Source organism: Mya arenaria, chromosome 2 (assembly GCF_026914265.1).
Source record: "Mya arenaria isolate MELC-2E11 chromosome 2, ASM2691426v1".
Taxonomy (NCBI): domain Eukaryota; kingdom Metazoa; phylum Mollusca; class Bivalvia; order Myida; family Myidae; genus Mya; species Mya arenaria.
In genome coordinates this window covers 32,523,902-32,547,169 of record NC_069123.1, presented here as the reverse complement: position 1 = coordinate 32,547,169, position 23,268 = coordinate 32,523,902, and the positions used below count along the sequence as shown (strand labels likewise).

General features: G+C 33.8%; 1 protein-coding gene across 6 annotated transcripts in view; it reads left to right on the top strand.

Annotated features, from left to right (window-relative positions):
* The window catches only part of LOC128244990 (protein FAM13B-like), a 77,870-nt gene that overhangs the window by 22,671 nt on the left and 31,931 nt on the right, over positions 1-23,268 (top strand). For 5 of the 6 annotated variants that reach the window (XM_052963182.1, XM_052963190.1, XM_052963205.1 and 2 more), the window contains 5 exons: positions 9,680-9,872; positions 11,629-11,838; positions 12,487-12,670; positions 15,397-15,520; positions 18,643-18,747. In XM_052963182.1, coding sequence (XP_052819142.1) covers positions 9,680-9,872; positions 11,629-11,838; positions 12,487-12,670; positions 15,397-15,520; positions 18,643-18,747 — 816 coding nt within the window. The remainder of the gene's footprint in view (positions 1-9,679; positions 9,873-11,628; positions 11,839-12,486; positions 12,671-15,396; positions 15,521-18,642; positions 18,748-23,268) is intronic. The other variant, XM_052963212.1, reaches the window with a different exon arrangement.

Sequence of the window (23,268 nt, the reverse complement as noted above, 5' to 3'; positions counted from 1 at the left end):
TTGATTAAAGGCAGACACCTTTACCACAAGACCACACTCACCAGTGTAGGGATCTAACCCACAACCTCTTTGATTAGAGGCAGACACCTTTACCACAAGACCACACTCACCAGTGTAGGGATCTAACCCACAACCCCTTTGATTAAAGGCAGACACCTTTACCACAAGACCACACTCACCAGTGTAGGGATCTAACCCACAACCTCTTTGATTAAAGGCAGACACCTTTACCACAAGACCACACTCACCAGTGTGGGGATCAAACCCACAACCTCTTGCACTAAATGCAATTTCATATACCAATACCACTGGAGGACTCTTGCCCTGATCAGGAGTGAACCCACAACCTCTTGGATGAGAGCCAGTCACTCTCATTTCAAAAGTTTGGGAAAATAATTTTAAAAATTTGATTAATTTATGGAAATTAATTTTATGGAATAGAGAAGGCAACAGAATTATACAGTGCTTTGGTAACTTGCTCAAATTTAGATGAAATGACATCAGTTTAAGCTATGGAGGCATAGTCAAAAGCTAGTGGATGCTCTCAAGGTCAACATTTTTTTAAATAAACTTCATAGGAAATGAGGTTGACCTATTTCGTAGTGTTTTGTGAACTTCATTACTAAAAGTTTATACCAGAAAGTACCAAACCACATTAAAATATAGAACACTTTGGTACATTCCGACCTTCAACCAGGATTCGGGATCAATATTTAATCAACAAGTTTCGAAGGTTATTGCTTCATTATGATGCTTTCTGTGATTGTGTTGGATTACATAGCTTTTGTTCGGCAGGCGTATTTCGGCAAATGAATTTATTGCTTTCTGTGTTTTCAGGGACTGTTTCGTATTACAGAGCTATTGTTCGGCAGCATATTCCGGCAATTATACAAGTATCAGAAAAGTTCTTAATAGAATTTCCTGAAATTGACAGGACAAGTAATGGCCATGTTTTATTTATGTAAATGATGTGGGTAATGTTGTCCATTTTGTCTGAGGTTTACAATGGTAAATTTGTTGCCTAACTGGGAAATGGTATTGATGGAAAATGGTTGGGGAAATCCAAGAAATTTATCAATGTCAAAATACACATGTATTTACATCTTCACTCCTCAAATACAAAAACGCAATTATGAAATATAATTACGATTATTTTTAATATCGTGATGAAAAATAATCAAATAAAAACAACAATTTAATTGATTTAAAACAAATGTATTTTTTTGATGGGCAAGAGTTATCATCCTATTATTATAGAAATTACCTTAATCGGTCTTGTCCAATCAATAACTGTAACAGCCTTTGTCCAATCATTACGAAATTTGGTCAGAATGTGTATGGGTAGAGTATCTTGGTCAAGTTCGTCGCCTCGCCACAGAGTTGTCGCCTCACTTCACTCCAGAGTTATGACCCTTGAATGGGCAAAGTGTAATTACAGTGTCTACTGTCTATTTTTGTTTGTTTTTGAACAACCATTTATCGCTAAACTTGGTTTCCTAAAAAGAGGAAAGGCGTATTTGGAAATAGTTGGCACTCTTGATCAGCTTGTCTTTTTAGGCGTAATACAAAATGTATTCAGAAACGAAGAGACATATATTGATATATTATAGCTTTAGAAATGCAGGAAAGTAAATGTCATGAGATATACCGTATATGTCCTTTTTATAAGAACATGCATGTTTATTGGACATTGACGGTATCTTCAACAGATACCACATCATTGTTTTAAATTCAACTTCAAAATAAACTCTTGATAATGAAAGGTTAATTGGCTTTTATATAAATTAATAACATTCCTGAAATTTTTACAAACTTGACCAGTCCTCAATAAGACTTCCATTAATTTACAGGCCTTTTATCTTGGGTCCTCTGACCATGATGTTGACATTGCCCGGCAAGGTACAGATGGTCTTTGATGTCTCTTGCTTGTTTGTTGGAGATAACATATACTGACCTCTATTTATTTAATGATATTTCTGTTTCTGTTCCAACAAAACTATGATAAAGAACGTTTAACAATTATGTTTTCTATATAAAACAAATGGTAAGCATGACTTACCAAATTCTAAGCCAGTCCAGAGTACCATGTAACCTCTTTCCAGTTACCGAACCTCTCAGTATAAGTGACTTAATACATGTAAAAGTATCCTTTGTGAAAGACACTTACTACAGTCTTGTAAAAGGGTGTGTGTGTGGGGGGGGGATGCCACTTTACCAGCCTGGAGTACAAGACCTCTGTCCAGATACTGGACCTGTCAATAAAGATGACCATATGCATGTAAAAGTAGCCTCACTGACTCAGGCTGGGGATGGGGTGGAGGGGTGGGGCTTGTCAATATATCACTCCACATCAAAATCAGTTTTAACTACACCCCTGTTCAGATCAATGAAGCTAATCTGTTGTCAATTCAGTGCAATAAAAGGCAAATGTGAAACTGCAGTAAATCATTTAGCCGGTTTTTATTGTTATAAAAAAAACAAAATGAACAATGAAGCTGGCAGCGGCTAATTATTATCATGACTAAAGCAGCTTTCAAGTAGATGTTGTGCTAATATCGTGGGGAACAGATTGTTATCAAATCAGTGGCCTTGAGTTGTGTTAGCCTTAATCTTAAGTTTTATGTACTGATAGTACACTTTTAGGCCAGTGAATATAATTATGACCTACTGAGTTGTGAAGAGAATATGTATAAAAATGGTAGGTGTGTGTGTGCATGCATGTGTCTGTTACCCTTTGTTCGGAGCGTAACTCCAAAATTCACATTTTGATGACATTAAGGAGGAGTGCAGTGCTCAAAAACCATAATTTTTCAGGAATCGTAACTCAGTCTTTGGCAATTTTGGAGTTATTGCTCCTAGCTATTTATTTCTTAAGCTTAGTTTTTGTCTGGAGCATAATATTCAAAAAACTCATTGGGGTATTGTCTTCAAACTTCATTTACACTGATATACCTGATTGAGTAGAAATGCATACTCAGGAACTATAATTTTGTTTTGGTTATTTTAGAGTTATTGCCCTTTACAATTAACTTTTGTTTGAAGCATTACTAAAAAAATCAAAAGTCCAAAACTTACAACTTCATATTATACAGATATATCCTACTAAGGAGGAGTGCAGTGCATAGAAACTATAACTCTGGATTTTTAGAGTTATTTTCCTTTAGAGTTATTGCCCTTTGTTCATTTTTGTATCAAAGTTTTGTCCAGAGCATACATGCCATATTTTTGAAAGGCTTCCCAGGAGATTTTGGTCTGAATTTCAGGTGATTTTGGTCTGAAATCCAGAGGATTTTGATATTACACCAGGGGATTTACAATTTTTGGACTGAATTACCTGGTCTTTGGTGGTACAAAAAAGTTACAGATTGTGTGTTTATTGAATTTCACAATCATAATATTGTGGACGCTTTCCACTGTCAACCTTGAACGAGATTTTGGAAAATATATATTTTTTTAATTCCAGGGGATACTGATCCCCCGCCAAAAGACAAGGGGGATGGGCTGGAATGAGATTGGTCTTTTGAGGCGGTGTTCTTTAAATAGAACCCATAACTCTGTCTTTTGTGTTAACATTATTGCTGCCCTTTGTTCACTTATATTATTATTAACATTATTTCAAACACAAGGTCCTATGATATTATTCAGATGATTACTTCTTCATTTTTCAAAGCTGATTTTCCAATGGTGTTATCAGGGCAGACAGCAGCATAATTGTTCTTAAATTGCTGCGCCTTTGTGTACTGTGGCCTTCAAAGCTGTTATTCAAAATTTATGTTATAAAAGGAATAAATTCAGCAAACGAAATAAACACGACAACTACATTGGTTTTGAATCAACAACAAATAAAAAAATGGCAACACAAAACACAGCTTCAACTACAACAACATCAACAACAACAACAATATTGGTTATTGAATCCTCAACAACAACAACAAATATAAAAACAGCAACACCAAATTACGGCTTAAATTACAGCACAAAATCATTGGTATTTGAATCAACAAAAACAACAATATTGGTTATTGAATACACAAAAACAACAACAACAGCAACAACAATTTTGGTTATTTAATACACAAAAACAACTACAACAACAACAACAATAAAACAACAACAACAATACTGGTTATTGAATACACAAAAACAACAACCACAACAGCAACAACAAAAACAACAACAACAATAACAACAACAATATTGGTTATTGAAAACACAACAAGAACAGCATTGGTTATTGCCACATGCAGCTACAACAACATTGGTTATTAAATCAACAACAGCAGCAGCAGCAACAACAGCCACAACAACAAACAGCAACAGCAATATTGGTTATTGGTGTTATAAATAAGCTCACAGAGGTTCATGCCAAAGGTTTCTTTTGAATTATCGTCAAATTACTTATGCTTTACTTTCCCTGCTTACATATTATTTAAGATTCATCTGTACTTAATGTTGATGGGGACATGGCAGTCTGTTACTGCTTCTTGTTAAGATAATACCATTTGTTTGCCTGGAAACTTTGATACTATTACATTAAGAGTACAAAAAGCAGAAGTTTATTTACACTTGTGTGTTTAAAACCCTTTGGCTTAAGACAAAAAACTGTCTGTGATCTTTGTTAATAGCAGGTATTTATGGTGTATTTTTGTACTTATATTGTGTGCCGTTGTACTTACAATTGGAAAACAGGCTTCTATTTTTACATTCAAGCTCTCAGAAAAGAACTTCTGTAATCTTTGAAAGTGCATTCAGGAATTATGTTGAAAATTCGACTTGGATTATTTTTTTAGGCCAATTCATTTTCTAGGTCCATTTTGCCTGGCAGAATTGTGAGGTTGTGTTGAAATTGTATCTGAACTGTCTGAGGTTTTGTTTAGAAAAAAAAATTGCAAAAATCTGAAATGTTAAAAACAAAAAATGGTTTCTTTGAACACAGTGGTAAACAAGTTTTTTGTGGATATAATCTGATCAGTGCATGATTTTGTAACGTAAGTGTGATAATTAGCTTAAATGTGTCGGAAATTGCAAAAATCTGAAAAGTTTGACTTTGAACAGAATGTTAAACAAGTTTTTGTCACTATAATCTGATCAGTGCATGATTTTGTAATGTAGCTTCGATTATTAGCTTCAATGTGTCGGAACATATGTGGTTTGCACTTTCGAATATTGAGTTTTACTGTTAGTCATGCGTTGCGTGCGTTGGTTACTCATAGTGGACAGATGGCAGCCGATATTTTCTCCTCCCTTATATGGTGATGCAAAATTGTATCTTTTTTTTTTTTAATTTATTTATTTTATATGTTCAATTATAGAAAAATGTGTTGAATAATTATGTCAATCATATCTGTAATTGTAGTTATGTATATTTTTCATCAATGTAATTTAACTTTATGTGATTCTTTATGAATCTGAATGCGCTGATTGATGGGAACTTTGTAACAGCAGCATCGAAATTTGCACAAGCCTGCAAGCCCTGCGCTTGGGCTTTCTCAAATTCTTGATTTTATATATAGTAGAGCTTGTTGAAAGTTTATGATGCCTAACACTAGTGTAGGAATTAGGGCTTATTCATTCTAAAGTCTAATTTTCAAAAACTATTAAAGTTAACAACGTTATTAGAGACATGGTTGTTAACTTATAAGTTCGAAGACTGTTAACATTTACAACATTATTTGAGACATGGTTGTTAACATATAATTTCGAAGACTGTTAACATTAACAACATTATTTGAGACATCGTTGTTAACATATAATTTCGAAGACTGTTAACATTAACAACATTATTTGAGACATCGTTGTTAACATATAATTTCGAAGACTGTTAACATTAACAACATTATTTGAGACATCGTTGATAACATATAATTTCGAAGACTGTTAACATTAACAACATTATTGGAGACATCGTTGTTAACATATAATTTCGAAGACTGTTAACATTAACAACATTATTTGAGACATCGTTGTTAACATATAATTTCGAAGACTGTTAACATTAACAACATTATTAGAGACATCGTTGTTCAAAGACTGTTAAAGTTAACAATGTTATTAGCGACATCGTTGTTAACTTACGATTCATATGTTTCACATTTTTCTTTTATGTTCTCTACTGAATCTCCTGAAAATTTGTAAATGAAGAACTTGATATTGTATTTCCCCAGGCATTTTTTTCTGCAATATTGAAGTTTATTGCAACACAGAGGCATCAATTTTCTTAGTTTGCATTGCCAAACAGTTAATACTGGCAGAGCTTGTAGTTGCCAGTGACTCATATTTTTTAATGCAAATAATGGTTATGGGTTTTTAGCCCTCACGCATATGAAAAAACAGGTCTTAGACGCAATTCACACCACATATTTTATCACACTAGCTTTAAGCATATATGATAAGAACTTGTCTAAGACGCAGTTCAAACCAAATATTTTAGCATGCTAGCTTTAAGCTTATATGTTTAAACTGGTCCTAGATGCAATTCACACCACATATTTTACCACGCTAGCTCTAAGCATATATGTTTAAACTGGTCCTAGATGCAATTCACACCACATATTTTACCACGCTAGCTTTAAGCATATATGTTTAAACTGGTCCTAGATGCAATTCACACCACATATTTTACCACGCTAGCTCTAAGCATATATGTTTAAACTGGTCCTAGATGCAATTCACACCACATATTTTACCACGCTAGCTCTAAGCATATATGTTTAAACTGGTCCTAGATGCAATTCACACCACATATTTTACCACGCTAGCTCTAAGCATATATGTTTAAACTGGTCCTAGATGCAATTCACACCACATATTTTACCATGCTAGCTCTAAGCATATATGTTTAAACTGGTCCTAGATGCAATTCACACCACATATTTTACCACGCTAGCTCTAAGCATATATATTTAAACTGGTCCTAGATGCAATTCACACCACATATTTTACCATGCTAGCTCTAAGCATATATGTTTAAACTGGTCCTAGATGCAATTCACACCACATATTTTACCAAGCTAGCTCTAAGCATATATGTTTAAACTGGTCCTAGATGCAATTCACACCACATATTTTACCAAGCTAGCTCTAAGCATATATGTTTAAACTTGTCTTAGACACTTTTCACACAAATTCTTTAAGCACACGTGCCTTAAACATATATGTTACAAACTTGTCAAAAACACAATTCACACAACATATTTTAGCATGCAATCCTGCATGCATCATACATGTTGAAACCTGTTTTAATAAGAATCCACACGATACGTTTTAGCAGATGTGCTTTAAAATTGTCTCTTAAATTTTTAAGGCAAACATGTTTAAACGTGCCTTAGATGCAATTCACACCATTTGTTTTAGCATGGGTGCTTTTTAAGGCATGCATGTTTAAACGTGCCTTAGATGCAATTTACACCATTTGTTTTAGCATGGCTGCTTTTTAAGACATACATGTTTAAACGTGCCTTAGATGCAATTTACACCATTTGTTTTAGCGCGGGTGCCTAAAGACATACATGTTTAAATGTGCCTTAGATGCAATTCACACCATTTGTTTTAGCATGGGTGCTTTTTAAGGCATACATGTTTAAACGTGCCTTAGATGCAATTTACACCATTTGTTTTAGCACGGGTGCTTTAAGGAATACATGTTTTAACGTGCCTTAGATGCAATTCACACCATTTGTTTTAGCACGGATGTTTTAGGCATACATGTTACAACATATTTCTTTCGATACCAAATGACCAACAAACTGACATTACCAAATTTTCTTTTTTGGGGCTAAGAATTATAACCCTCCTTAAAGAATAATGCAAACCTCAACAATATCAAAACTCGTGAGACAAACTATATGTCTATAGTAGGATGCAAAGCATTACACATTGGGCTGATTGTTCAGAACTTTATTATAGTTAACAACATTGTTAAATGTCATTGATTCTAACTTTGAAATCCTTACTTCTCTGGAAGTTTAGTGGATACAGCTCTGATCTGAAGTTTTTCAAACAAGATTTGAACTATCTCAGCTATACCTGTTCCATTTAAATATATGAGCACATCGTCAAGTAAATGACGTTTAAAAGTTATAACAACGATGTCGTAAATAACATTGTTAACTTACATTAAGTTCTGAAAAATCAGCCCATTTTATGCAATATGGTTAACAACGATGTCATAAATCACATCGTTAACTTTCACAAAGTTTTGAAAAATCGGTCAATTTTATGCAATATCGGTTAAGTCAGATATAGGTATAGAATATGTATGAGACTGTATAATTCGGTTGCAGGAAACCAGTAAAGATTACTGCTGTGATAATATACACCAGACGCCAGACAATGATGATTTAAACGTTATTGTTATGCACTTGTAGCAGCATTTATTCAAGGTTAAGAGGATTAAAAAGAACAAAACCCATAGCTTCTTCAATAATGGTTACCAAAAGCGGGTACAGGATGTGGGGCACCCGGTATGGGCCCCTCCTGGTCCTAAAATCGTCCAAGTTTTAGTTCAATATAGGTGAGAAAAAAACATATGCCCAACATGTACCATTTCGGACAATGAATTGCAAACAAGATGCAAAAAAAATCTTGGGGGATTACCCAAAACCACTCTGATAACTCTTTAAACCAAATAAATTTCAGTTTGGAGGGAGGGGGCAAATCAAAAGGTTACGCCCTTAAGTTACACCCCCTCTAACATCAAGTCCTAGATCTGCCCCTGGTTACAAACTGAGGTCATTGAGTGAACATAAGTTTGTCTTCATGAATTATTCTTGCCAAGGTCTGATCTCAAAAACATATGGAAGAACAAAACAGTGCAATAGTAACAGTATGAGGTTCACACAGAGATTTTATCTTGTTCCAAATATTCCACTGGGAAGTGTTTTTATTGTAATTTTTCTTGATATTTTTGAAACATTAAAAAGATAATAATGTTTTAAGAAACCCATAAGATAGGGGTGAGTGGTCTGGCCGCAATATCACAAAGAAAAAAAGAGCTTTTATTCAGTTCCATATTGCAGTGTCTGAACTCACTTGTCTAGCGCATTTAAAGAGTAGAACTGGGAAATGGTGCACTCAGTATTGGTTAAACCCAGGTAAATTGTATCCTTTGCATCGGAGCTATACTCTGAGCATGTTTAAGTACCAAGAATTCTCTGTGCAATGAGCTAATGCATTGCACCCGGATATCTTGCATCTCACTATTATTCTTCAAGTCTTCTAATATCTGAATTTGAATGGGAGTTGGAGTCACTTTGTTATGATGTCTCTTGTGGCATTTAAATACAACTAAAATTGTGATGGTGTCACAGTAGGGTCAAGCCATAATGCAGCCAATAGACGCCAGCAGACTGTGAAAAAAATGAAACAAATATAGGTCTAGAGCACATAACAGCATAAACAGATTCAAAATCTTACATATTTCTAAGTAGTCTTTTTTAAAGTACATTATTGCATTACTAGTAAAAATTGAAAAAAAAATATTGTAAAAGCAAAAATTGCACAATTTGTTATTGTTTATCAAACCATGCTCAATATGTGAAAAAATATGTTCAGCTTGTGACCAGTAGTTTATGTGTCTACCTCTCACCCAAGCATAACTGGTGCTCTTGGCCTTCAGAAATTGAAGCATTTTCTTCTATAGAATATATATGTTAAATAACCTGCTATTTTCTCTTTTCAGGTCCACCCCAGTGCCCTCAATGAGTCTATGGACAAAGGGAGGAAAATTAACAGTCCCGGCATGAAGAAACGTCTCTTACAACAGGGTGCGAGAACGTTCGGAGTCCCCCTTTCTGAGCTTGTGGACAGGGCTCCGCTGGGCTATCGGGTCCCATTTATTGTGAAGAAAATCTGCTCATTTATTGAACATCATGGTTAGTATAATTATGTCATTTTTTATGTTATGTAATAAGCACTAATAAGTGTATCCGTTAAACTTCCACAGCAGGTTTGAGTGAAAAGTTAACAATGGTGATGTTTACAACGTTGTTAACTTTTATAATGTTCTGAACAATCGGCCCCGCGTGTAGCATGAACAATCGGCCCCGCGTGTAGCATGAACAATCGGCCCCGCGTGTAGCATGAACAATGGTTTTAGTACAGAAATACAGCTCAATCCCCAGTTTAAGTGACACACTTATTCAAAAGCAATACATACACATGTATAACAAACATAAATTTTGACTGATAAACCTTTAACTACTTCCTAAATAATGTATTTAGATTATAACCATGTTTTTAATAGCAGAAAGCACAAAAATGTTAAATGATTGGTGAATGCTAAAAGATTAACTGTGGTCTACTTATAATAGTCTCATGAGGTAAAAATACTGTGTTTTATGCCCATTTCTTTCAAATTAAACTTCCTTCATAAGAATCATTGTTTTCGACATTTATTCATCCTTTTTGGAATATTAAAACAATATTTGTATTTAGTGTTGTAAATCTTATTTGGGAGTAAGAATGCATCTTTAATTACTGGTATGTATGTGCAGCATCAATAATGCTATAAAGTGTTAAGCAAAATGACCAGGGAAATTTCCTGTAAGACAATTACCCTTGATTGCTGGTGACAAGTGGGACTTGAGTGTATAATAAACATTCAAAAAAACACCACACTGCAGTTCCGATGAAACTCACTATCGGTCACAGCGAGATATCCATTATCATGTAATGCCTGCATTGTTCCCAATTTATTCTTTCATTGGGTCATCAAAATAAAATGTTGCTAAGAAATCAAAAACTGTTGAAGAGCTCAAATGATATCTCGTGTCATACTGTCGTACTTGTGTACTACTGTCGTACTTGTGTACTACTGTCGTACTTGTGTACTACTGTCGTACTTGTGTACTACTGTCGTACTTGTGTACTACTGTCGTACTTGTGTACTACTGTCGTACTTGTGTACTACTGTCGTACTTGTGTACTACTGTCTCAGCACTTAAACCAATTGGTTGCCTGGTTAGCGCAGTGGCTATAGTACATCTGATTCCTGTCCTGAGTGCATGTGAGTGGGAAAAGTCAAGGCATCTTGATTTCTATAATTTCTGTGAACCCTGCTCTGGTTTTAATAACCAGTGTGTGTATACCACGTGATAAATTGCGTCATAAATGCTACATTTTGCTACGAATGAAGACTTTTAACAAAGATTACTTCACTATTTTTTCACCATTTTAAATGAAACAACGCGCAGTCTACGCCGCTTACGGAGCCCCGCCTTCAGTCTTTTACCAGAGTTTGATTGAGAGTTTAGTTTCTTAAAACACTTCGACAAACCTTTTCAAAATACGGCCATCTGACGGAGCACTGTCAAAACATTATTTTGGAAACAGGTTTGTCGAAGTGTTTGATGAAACTAATCACCTTATCAAACTTCGGTAATAAAACGAAGGCGGGGCTCTTTAAGCGGCATAGACTGCCCTTTATTTTATTTAAAATAATGTAGTAAAAGAAAAGTTATCTTTGATTTAAGTCTTCATTTTAAGCAAAATGTTGCCTTCCGACGTATCATGTATGACGTAATTTATCACGTGGTATACACACACTGATAACTGTGTCGGTTAGGTTTTTAGCTTGCAGTGCTCTTAAATAAAATCACTTGACTGATATTTTCCCTTTATCCAACATAGGACTCGAGTACGAGGGAATATTCCGCGTTAACGGCAGTCAACGTGTGGTGGAGAAGCTACGAGCAAGTTTTGACCTTCAGGGTGACGCAAATCTCGAGGAGGATAACGATATGATGGCTGTTGCTGGGCTGCTGAAACTCTTCCTGCGAGAACTGCCGGAGACTGCTGTTCCTGAGAAAATGACTCGGAGATTTGTAATGGTTCATGAAGGTATTATATTACAATACAGGGCTTAATGTTATTTTTACAAGAGAAAATTTATGTGATAAAAAGGCTAAAATTATAAAAAAAGAAAAGAAAAAAGTTTCATGCTAATTGTACATAAATATTTTTGTTGACTTAAGATTGGATTAGTTATTGTCAAAAAATTAGGATTGAAAAACATTTCTGCTTCATTTTAGTCAAAAACGAAATATGGTAAAAAATCAATTAAGAGGATGCGACAGACAAATATTACTTATTATACTCCCATCACTGGGCGGTGGGGTTATATTGGAATGACCTTGTCTGGTCTGTCCAAAATGGTACATCGGGACAAGTCCACTTTTTCTTCGTAACTCCATAATCAACAGTTAAAAGTGATTAATTAACTGATAAGCCCTTGCTGAATCTCAGTCAGTCTCTTGAACATATGCGTAGGACTGTATGATTTTAAGGTGTTGAGAAAAAGGGCTGTGCAAAAGATTGTGTATGGTATTTTTAGAGTTATTGCCCTTTGATTATTTTTTAAACTTATTTCTTTACTTCTCTCGCTAACTCCAGATGTATTTGTTTTCTACTTGTCAAATGTGGTAGCAGAGTTATTAGCATCCCAGATTCCCTTTTCATCTTTTGAATATCAACCTTATTTTTGCACAGAACACCAGCGGGATGCCAGGGAATGTGTCAACCACTTGAAGATGTTACTCAAGGTTTTACCAGAAGAGCATTACGACCTGCTGAAACACATGATCCGCTTCCTTGCGATCGTAGCGTGTAATGAGGCAGTCAACAGAATGAGTCCCATGGCCCTGGCAATTGTATTCGGACCAAACCTGTTCAGGTATGTGGATGGTGTGATTTGGGAGGATGAAAGCGATTAAGGTTCTACCTTCTTTTTATGTAATATAACATTGAACTTTTTAGCTTTCACCGCTTAATTTGAAATAATAATGCAGAGCTACAGAATACTTTTTCACTTAAAGTGTGTTGTATGCCCTTATGTAATTTTGTAAAGTGTAGTGTACACCTTGGTTTCATTCAATAACGTGTAGTGGCGATTGCTAAAGTCTAGTGGCACATTTAAGTGCAAACATGCACAATAGGCTTGATCATAAATGCTGAACTTAATCAATTAAAAACACCGGACAACGGTGTATATCTTTTGCATATTAAAACACAACGCTTGTCAAGTTAAATCACTATGTAGAAGTGATTCCACGCCGGTTAGGGGCCATCTTTGATCTGGTCAAAACAGTTGTTCCTAAAATGGTCGTAAATTTACAGCAGTAACTGTACGCCCTTAAAACGGTTTGTATTTGTACTGATACGTAATTGATGCACATTTTAAAGCGTGTTTACGCCAGTTATTACCCTTATCTGTAGCTCTGTAATAACTTTGAATTATGGAATTTGAGAATAAAATTCTGTGAGAAATATGAATTCCTTCTTTATCTAATGAAATAGTATATTTGTTGGATATGCAACTTCCATGATCACAATTGCGGCACGCTTTCTGAGGCCCTGGGCTGGTGCTCAATATTGGTCTTAATTCGATTTAAGAATGATGTAGCTAATCGGATTACTTGTTATTAATATCTGACCAATAGATTGAAGTCAATGTTGAATGACCATAAGATTTACTGAAGTTAATACTGAATACCAACACTGATCATAAGTCAACTTGTTAGTAAACTTGTTGATTAATTAATAAAAAGTTATCAAATCAGCTATGAGGGCCTCAAATATTTGAATCAGTGAAGGGTGAAATACAGATAATCCATGAAACTGACCTCAGTTCATTTAAAAGAGCTTTGTCTTTAAAACAGAACTAGAAATGCATCAAGCTATTAACATTCCTTGATCATCTTGCAGTCAGTGTTTGTTTCTTCTGACAAACATCTTATGCACATTTATTGCATTTAGCTGTTGTTATGTAAACCCTCATTCTATAAATAACTTAACAGGCATAGCAATTAGACTGGGATCAACAAGACAGAATCCTTAGATTTCCGTTTAGCTTGAGAAATTGTTACAAGGCCAGCTATATATATTTATATGCATAGCAGAGATTTTACCAGTCTTCAAGCAGTCAATGAAATGGGACTTTTGGATGAAAAAGCATCAAATATTCATACACTAGTGCTATAAAGCATCAATTATTTTAACAAGCTGCTATTCAATTATAAAATCCAGAATTTGAGCAAGCCCAGAAAACATTTTACCAGTGTAAAGGCTTCATACATGCCATAATTTCTGGAGACCATTCAGGGGGATTTGTTCAAAAGTCTGAAAATTCAGGGGGATTTTGGTAGTATTCAGGGGGATTTATTAGCAGATCTAATTTGGCAAAATTTCAAAGTATTTTAAGACGCAAGTACGAAAAAAACAAATTGCCATAATTTTGAAAGGCTCCCGAGGGGATTATGTCCAGAATTTAAGGGGATTTGGGTCACATACCAGGGGATTTTCATCATCGCCATGTAGCATTACGGGCATGACACTCGTGCCAATTCACCTTGTTTACCCCTTTTTCCAGCACTTCATCTATATTTTTATGAGACACGGCCATATTGCATAATAAAAGCACTCACTTGCAAAATAGAATACTTAACAGAAAAATAGTTTTCAGAGACAATTTAATGGGCTTACCTTCCTCTAAAATTGGATACAAAATCTGCTGCCTATGATCATTAATGATGACTTTCAGACTAATAGAGAGAATGGAATGAATTATCAATATTTTTCATTTCAATTCCCAAATAGTCAGATTTGTTTGCTTCTGATAAAAAGCAAATGCATAATTTATTGTTTAAGTTCATAAACATATCTTCTTTTGGCATTCATCAAAAAATTAAAACATCACCACCATAATAAATAAATAAAAGTCATTTCATCCCAATTGTCTACTTTCAGTTTCTCTTCTTGAAGTTCTGTTATTTTCCGATATTTGCGATGAAGGTCAATGTCATGTATGTAAACATATTAGTAAGGCATAACAAAGAACAGCATTGTCTATTAGTTATTTTAATCCTTTTCTTTACTGAATAATTTACTGTCACCTTTAAATTATTAATCCTTTTGATGACAATGGCACATGTTTTGAAGAACGCTTTAATTTGTTACATCCTCTCTGATTCGATAAAATTTATAGTTTTAACCAATGAAAATCGACCTTTTATCTGACCAGTCTAATTTGACACTTCTTGCGCAAATTCTGTCAATTTCAATCAAAACCATGCATGAAATGTGCCCTGCTGATTTATTAAGTGCCACCCCATTTTTCAGTTGATAATCCAAGTAAGCCTCAGGACAGGAAGGGCATTATAACTGTAAACAGGCATATATAATTAAACCCTGTGATAAATTTGCGTAATTTTAAACACACTTTTTTCAATTCCGGGGGATTTTCATCCCCCTCCGGGAAACCGGGGGATGGGTCGAAATTCCGGGGGATTTTTTCTCCCTCCAGGGGATATGGCATGTATGGGGCTTGTGCTTATTTGGATTGCTTGTGTTAAGATTTGCAGACTTGTGCTAATATCAGCCACTGACTTTATCTGTTTGCAGATGTGGTAAGGGATTTCTGGCCCTTAAGGACCAAGGAACAACCAATCAGATTGTGTATCGATTTATCGTCGACTACAACACTCTGTTTAAAGACTCGTCGGAGGACACCCCAGCTGTATATTGGGTAGGTAGGAGATGGAATAATGCGTTTTGTATGTCTTCTAGTAGAGAGCTTAATGTAGATCATAGGTTATAAGGGCCTAGCGCAACAAAGACGCAATTTCTATTTGTATATGGAATTACTACCGCCTTTGGGGCCTTGGGCTGAGCCCTCGATATGTGTTATGTTTTGCAGGGCTAATGAATGAATATCTTATATTATATAATATAGTGTGAAGAGAAAAAGCATATTTTTTTGAAAGAGCAAATGTTTTTGAGGGAATGCAGAGATTAACATTCTGTGGGAGGAAAAAAACAAAAAAGAAACCCAAACACATTGACCATTGCAAACGTTGAAAAAAAACACGAAAAAAAACAACACAACATTTTGTGGGTCTAAATATATATATAGCTGGCCTTGTAATAATTTCTCAAGCATATATCTTGCGAAAATGAGACCAATTTTGCCTATGTTAATGATTCAATGATAATATGGTTAAAACATGAATGTAAGGATTCACTGAACTATCTTGCAATCCAGATATGGTTTCGAAGTCATGGTGACAATTTAAACATGGAATTATTTTAAAATAACTTTATTTTTTTGTACCTAATTTACATGTCTGGAACTTCATGTATGGAAGAAAAGAAGTCTGTTGAATATGCAGGATTGACATTGAGTGTTAAATTTTGCATAAGGCTAAACCAAGTTGAAGTTCATGCATTAGATTGACTGCCTTTTTCTTCTTCAGAAAATGCAAAAGAAGTTAAGAGATATGCATCCGCTCCTATTTTTCCAGCAAAACAATCCCAAAAATGCCATGTTGCATCAAAAAAGGCAACATGTCTAAATTATGAAAGCTTAATTAAGTCTGAATCAATTATTTAAAATGAATTCTTCATGGGGCATTTCCTTTAATTTATACTCTGAAGGGAGAATATAATAACAATTGTTCAGAATATTTTAAAGGAAATGGAAAAAAATAATTTCAATTTCACCCACTCGCTATAATTTTCTCAGCCAAATTTTAACGAATCAAAAATTAAATTAAAATTGATGTTACCTTAATAGGCATCAGTTGACGGTCCTTTATCAAAGCAAGGCGATTAAAATAGACTTAAAACCTTGTAAAAAAAAACCCAAAAGCTTTCTAATTTTAATAAGTTTAATAAAGATATATAAGATTTAAAAAAAAAGAAGATGACATTCATTAGCCTTGCAATTTTAAATTGTTTTCTGTGTTAACATTAGCTAGATTGTGTTGTCCTATATCAATGTTGTTAATTAATTAGCGCAATTAGTCGAGTGCACTTGAACTTGTATTTTTTGTTGTTTTTTGTCCTTGAATCTATTTTAAGCTGCAAGAGATATAGTTTTCCTCATTATTTAAGCTTTGATAAATTGTTAATGAAAGAAGTAGTTTACTAAGGCAATGTGCAATGTTAGTAGGGTAATTGTTGGTTTCTGCCTTACTTCTGTTGCACATAACTGATGAGAAATGTCAAGATTTTGTTTCTTTTAATTAAGGCGTTAAATAAAATAATGTTTGTTTCAGGTGTCCCAATTATCTTAGTATCATATCTTTGTTATTTTGTGCTACTTATTTGTGAAATTCGAACCTTATCCACCAGTCAATTGTAACCATGCCAGCGATCCCCCATTGGCGTTAAACACGCCCCATTTCCCTGGCTTTCCCCCCCCCCCCCCTGTATACTTTCGGACCTTGGGGGGTAGTGGTTACAATTGACTGGTGCATTAGCCTGTATAAAAAAAATAAACACAAAGTTCAGGCAATAAAAACAATGTGTTGCTGTTTGTGACATTTATGCAGATTGAAGATAATTGAAGTTTGTAACCAGTAAAATCCTTTTAGTTCAAAGACAAAAAATAAAAAAGTTGTCAAAACGTTCAATCTGTGAGAGTGCAGCTTTAAACGCCCTCCAAGCAACCGAATGTCATATTATAATTGAACACCTTAAGTACTGCGGTACTATGTCAGCAATGTTGAGGAATTGTTCGTCTTAATTAAGTGCTTTTGTTTTTATATCATTGTTCCTGATGCATTTCGGTGGGTGAAAGTGAAAGAATCCATATGACATTTAATATAAAAGCCCTTGGAATCTTCACATTCACCCTGTGTTATGTAAATACACATGAATACCGTAAATGTCCTATTAAACGCACCGAGTGTCTTTTTGAGCACCTTGTGTGCTGAGTGGGTGCTCTTTATCAGAGCAAATTGCATTTTGTTTTAGTAAAGAGTTAAGCTTAGTGTTATTCGCAGAATCAGAGATAAGACCAACTAAAAGACCTCCGGTGTGTCTATTAGGGAATGCACGTTTAAAAGGACATTTATGGTATATACACCATGCATTAAATACTGCAAATTAACATTATATACAGCTGTGCCACTTCATGTATATGCATTGCACTGAAACTCATTGAATATATGCAAGATCTAACTCTTATATATACTCAATAAACTGTCTCATCGAAGTCCAATGTATTCTTTTTTGAACGTTTTATGTGTGAAGCAGGTTATACAGCATATAATTTATTTAAATTTTCCAAAAGTCAAGTCTAATACACATAGACAAATAGTTTTTTTTTAATGATTGTCTTTATAAAGTACAATAATTGTACTTTAATGAGTTAAATGACATTCAATGGTTTTTGCATTTTTGTGTGGGCCAATGACGAGAATTTTCTGTTCATTAATTTTATGTAGATAGATTCTGACGAATGCAGCAACAAATACCAATAGGTGAGAGAGTGGTCCAGTGGTATAGGTGTCCGCCTCTCACCCAAGAGGTCGTGGGTTCGATCCCCACCAGGGATACTTTCTCATGGCCTCTCAATATGGACACCAGTACTGGTTTTTGCCCAGGAGACGGACTTGATAGTTATATAAGCTATCAGCTTTCGTCACAATCCAGCTAAAATGAGTTAGTATATTCTAAATTAGTGTTTACTGAATACCAATAACTTCAATTAAGTCCAAATTTGACAATCAACAGAGGTATGCCCCCTCTATTTCCTCTAGAACAGCAAAATTGAACATATATAATTATACATATAGTTCACAAGTTTCCATCACAATAAATGACATGTATTCAAGATTGAATCACGTAATGAATTATGTTCAGGAGCGGAAAAAGCACAACCTAGTTCCTCCGCGTCCTCCCCCGCCCAAAATAGCGTACCCTGAGCCCGAGGCGGTGAGCCCTAAACCCACCCCGTTACCTCGTAAGGTAAGCCAGTTGCCTCTCCTAGAGTGATGCTCCCTTAAGTTGAGCTGTCATGCTGATAGATTGTTCAAATAACAGTTATCTTAAGTGATAGATTTCCAAATTGATACAGAGATATCATTGATAATGTATTGAAAGCCACAGTTTACAATATTAATATTGTTCAAATATATATATATTCAATTCTTTATTGCATGTCAGAAGTTTTGCGAATAAGTTCTGTTACATATATATAAAAGATAGGATCTTAAGAGTTGCCATTTAATTAAGAAATGTATATCACTCCTTTATAAAAGTGAGCTTTTAGCAAGCTTTATTATTTTGCTATAGCGAGTTTCATACAATTTGAGATAAATGGGAATGAAAGTAAGATTCTTATTCATTAGATAACACATTTGTCCTCAAAATTGAAAAATTTATTCATTTTTCTGTAAACAATTTGATGATGAATTTGGCGAGATGATGAAGTTTTATTACACTTACAAGTGTAATATGAGAACAAAATTTAATGCAAAGGTTGTATTATGCAAGAAACAAGAAAAATCATATGAAAAAAAAGTATATTTTACACAGGATTTGGTATGGCTAAACTGTAATTTGGCGATATAAATCTTGTGCATTATTTGTCATGACAGCCCAACTCTGCACCCATTCTCTCACACTGACCATCATTTCGCATGAAACATCTTAGCTCCAGGTAATGAGAATAGTACATCATTACGTTCAATCATGTTCCCTTCATAGTAGCCCTGCATGGCACCCAGTCTCTAGCCTTGCACCACTGTCTGTCGAAACATGGTCATCATCACTCATTAAACATCGTGTCATGACTCATTAAAAACTTGGTGTTTGCACTCTTTTTTTTCGGCCAACGATTCATCTGAATTTCGCTCTGCTTCGCTTCATTTTTTGTTGCAGGGCAATATGAGCTTTAACATGTATATGCTTGTCTGGCTAATGTGCTTAATTAAGGATAACTTATGGAAGTTTTCATCTTACATTGTGGTATATTTATACTTTGATGTCTTACATGGAGCTTGCATGGATTATAATTTCATTATACATCAAACGATCACAATAACACATGCTGTGCTTTTTCCTAACCTAATTATGCCACATGCCTGTTACCCTTGTTTGCTAGCCTGGCACATATTATCAATATTAATATTATTATTATCAATATTAATATTATTATTATCATTATTATTATTATTATTATTATTATTATTATTATTATTATTATTATTATTATCATTATTATTATTATTATTATTATTATTATTATTATTATTATCATTATTATTATTATCATTATTATTATTACCATTATCATTATTATTATTATCATTATTATTATTATTATTGTCATTATTATTATCATTATTATTATTATCATTATTATTATTATTATTATTATTATGTTAAAGTAAAATGACTTTGGTGTTGGGATATTTTTATTTTTCCCTCTCTATTTAACATAGAAGAAATATTAGTATTAGTACGGTATATATTATAGTATTTTTGTGTTTAGATATTATAAGAAAGTTGAATCTGTTTCAATGTGTTTATTAGCACTACTTTTGAATGTGTGCATTAAACCAGGTTTAAACAACCACCAGACCTCAAAACCAAGAACCTCTCCCTTAAGAGAACTTCAGAACTGCGTTGTAATTGTCTCAAATGCATAACATGTGAACAGTACAGTTTAATTAGCAACATCGATTCTAGACTAACAACAATGATTGACGCCAACTTTTCTTTGTCAATAATGATTAATTGATGAAACGTGATAATTGTTTGTCCTTCAGAGCTCAGGATAAGATATTTAAGGTCATAAATACGCATTAAAAATTATGAAAAATGCAATTAATTTTGAATAATGCAAATAAAATTAATTGCATATTAAAATGCACGATATTTAGCTGAATGTATTTTTTTATTGACCATTGTGTTATGGACGTAAAGTATTAATTGATTTAATTTGGCAGTCTAATGGAGTGTTACAAACTATATAGTATGTAGAGTAACCCCTTTGAAAAACATGCAGTACTATTTTGTATTTGTCAGGGGACATCACTGTGTAGAATTCATAACACTGAAACCGGTTTAGCAGCTGCTTTGCAACCATCAAACAGACTGTTAATAAAATGCAGACTCAAACAATATGGCAACAAGAAAAATCCTTTCAAATAAACAAAAAAACATCACTGCTTAGTTGATTAATATGCTGTAACTTGTTTTACATAGATTATCTTTGGAAATTCATGAAATTAACAATATCAGAAAATTTCGAAATGCCTAGATATTTAGGCATTGTGAGATTTTCTGACATTGATAAACTGCATTTAAGTTATAGTTATTTTATGCTAGATTAGTTGGTTGGAGTGACCCTTTTGATAAATCTGAAGAAAAAATACATATTTTAGGTTAAATGTCACTAAATTTTCTACAGGTCATAGGACACCAAAGTAGGAGTTCATTCTCATCAGGCTACTGTGGGATGCTCTCTTGTAAAAAATCTGGGGTATTACTCTTCAAACTAAAAACCTTATCTGGTGCTCTGCATCATTATCTTTACTATAAGTCGCAGCAAGAGGCAAAACAGCAGTGATTTATTTTTTAAACTTCCACCTGCTCATGCCTTACCTTTTTTTTTTTCTTAAATACTTTGGATTTTTTTTTCAATCATGCCAATTAGGCCTAAATAAAATTGTTTGTTTATGGTAGCATCTCCAAAATTACTATGAAGGGTCGGTAGGGATGTTTTATTTATTTTCAAATATACTTAATGTCAAGATCATTTTCTTACAAATAGCGGTATTTCTTTCAAAAATTACTCATTATATCTAATGTTATGGAGCTTTATTCTGTCAAAAATTAATGATAGTTTATATTAAAAAAAATAAGTTTACATTGAGGTTTTTTTTTTTTTTTTTTTTTTTTTTTTTTTTTTTTTTGTAAATTTACTCTAGTCAGCATCTTTTGTAGGTAGGTAGGGTCCTGTTACCCGAAACAAAAAATATTTTATTAAGGCCTTGAATGATATAAGAGCATGTAAACATGTTTTGTCTCTTATTGCATATACTGTACTAGGGCTGTCAATGTCAGGATCTTGTTTGTATTCAAGGTCAGACATCAGGTTTTTTCATTTCTCTTTCAAACGGTATTTAACTATTATGTATACTGAATATGTTGCGTATTTGTAACAACAATAACAAGGCCATTGAAATAATTGATCTCTCACGGAAACTTGAAACAGCTAGGCTTCAAGACGTTAGAAATTTAAGTTGCTTTATTGTAGTATGTTCATTTTTTTGACAGGGCTATTAAAATAATGTATCTGACGAGCTAGTTGAAACCAGCTTAAACATAGTAATGCCAGCTGGGTTTCGAAATGTTTATATGATAAGATATATCAGCAGTTATAATTTGGTTATCTTGATGAATTTAATGATAGGAGTTGTAACGTAATAAATTGAAATATGGTCAGGGTTTATCCTTGAATATTTGTTTTGTGCAGGAAATGCAGTGTTATGTATTTTGCGTTATCAAGACTTTGTTTGAAGTTCTACTTTAAAATATGCACTGTGATTAACATAGCATTCTGTTGTGATGGACTGAGAGTTCTTTGAAATTTTGTATTAATATTTAAAAATTTCTGGAACCTTTTCTTAACAAAGGTATTTATTAAAAGTTGTTTGTAATATTTAATGACATTTTTTAATTCATCTATTCAAGCAAGCCAACCAGAGCCAAGTATTTTGTGCATACTGATTTCATTTTTTTCAGTATCATCATTTTTAATTTGTAATACATGAACAATAACTATACTTCATTTCATTGAAAAATGTTTCACAAATATTTGATACTTGTTTTTCAAAAAGAGTATTTTTTGTGTGTAATTCCTGTCATTTTGTTTCTACATGCATCTTAAATACTTGCAAAAAATGAAGTTCAATATTCCTGTCATTTTATTTCCACATGCAAAATACTTGCAAAAGATGAAGTTCAATATTCCTGTCATTTAGTTTCTACATGCATGTAAAATGCTTGCAAAAAATGTTGTTCAATATTCCTGTCACTTTGTTTCTACATGCATCTTAAATGCTTGCAAAAAATGAAGTTCAATATTCCTGTCATTTTGTTTCTAAATGCATCTTAATTGCTTGCAAGAAATGAAGTTTAATATTCCTGTCATTTTGTTTCTACATGCATCTTAAATGCTTGCAAAAAATGAAGTTCAATATTCCTGTCATTTTGTTTCTACATGCATCTAAATGCTTGCAAAAAATAAAGTTTGGTATTCTACTGTGAATTTAATAAGTCAAAATGGCGATTGCATTATCAGCAACCCCGGCACTTTGTTTTGTATACACATTATAAGTACTCAGGGTGAGGGACGGTGGATGCAATCTTTGGCCAATATTTCTATTGCATCATTCTACAAAATTCTGTCAAGTTGAAATTAAGGCCAACTGGATTGCATCATTAAATACAAGCAAATCTGAAATATTTCACTTGTGT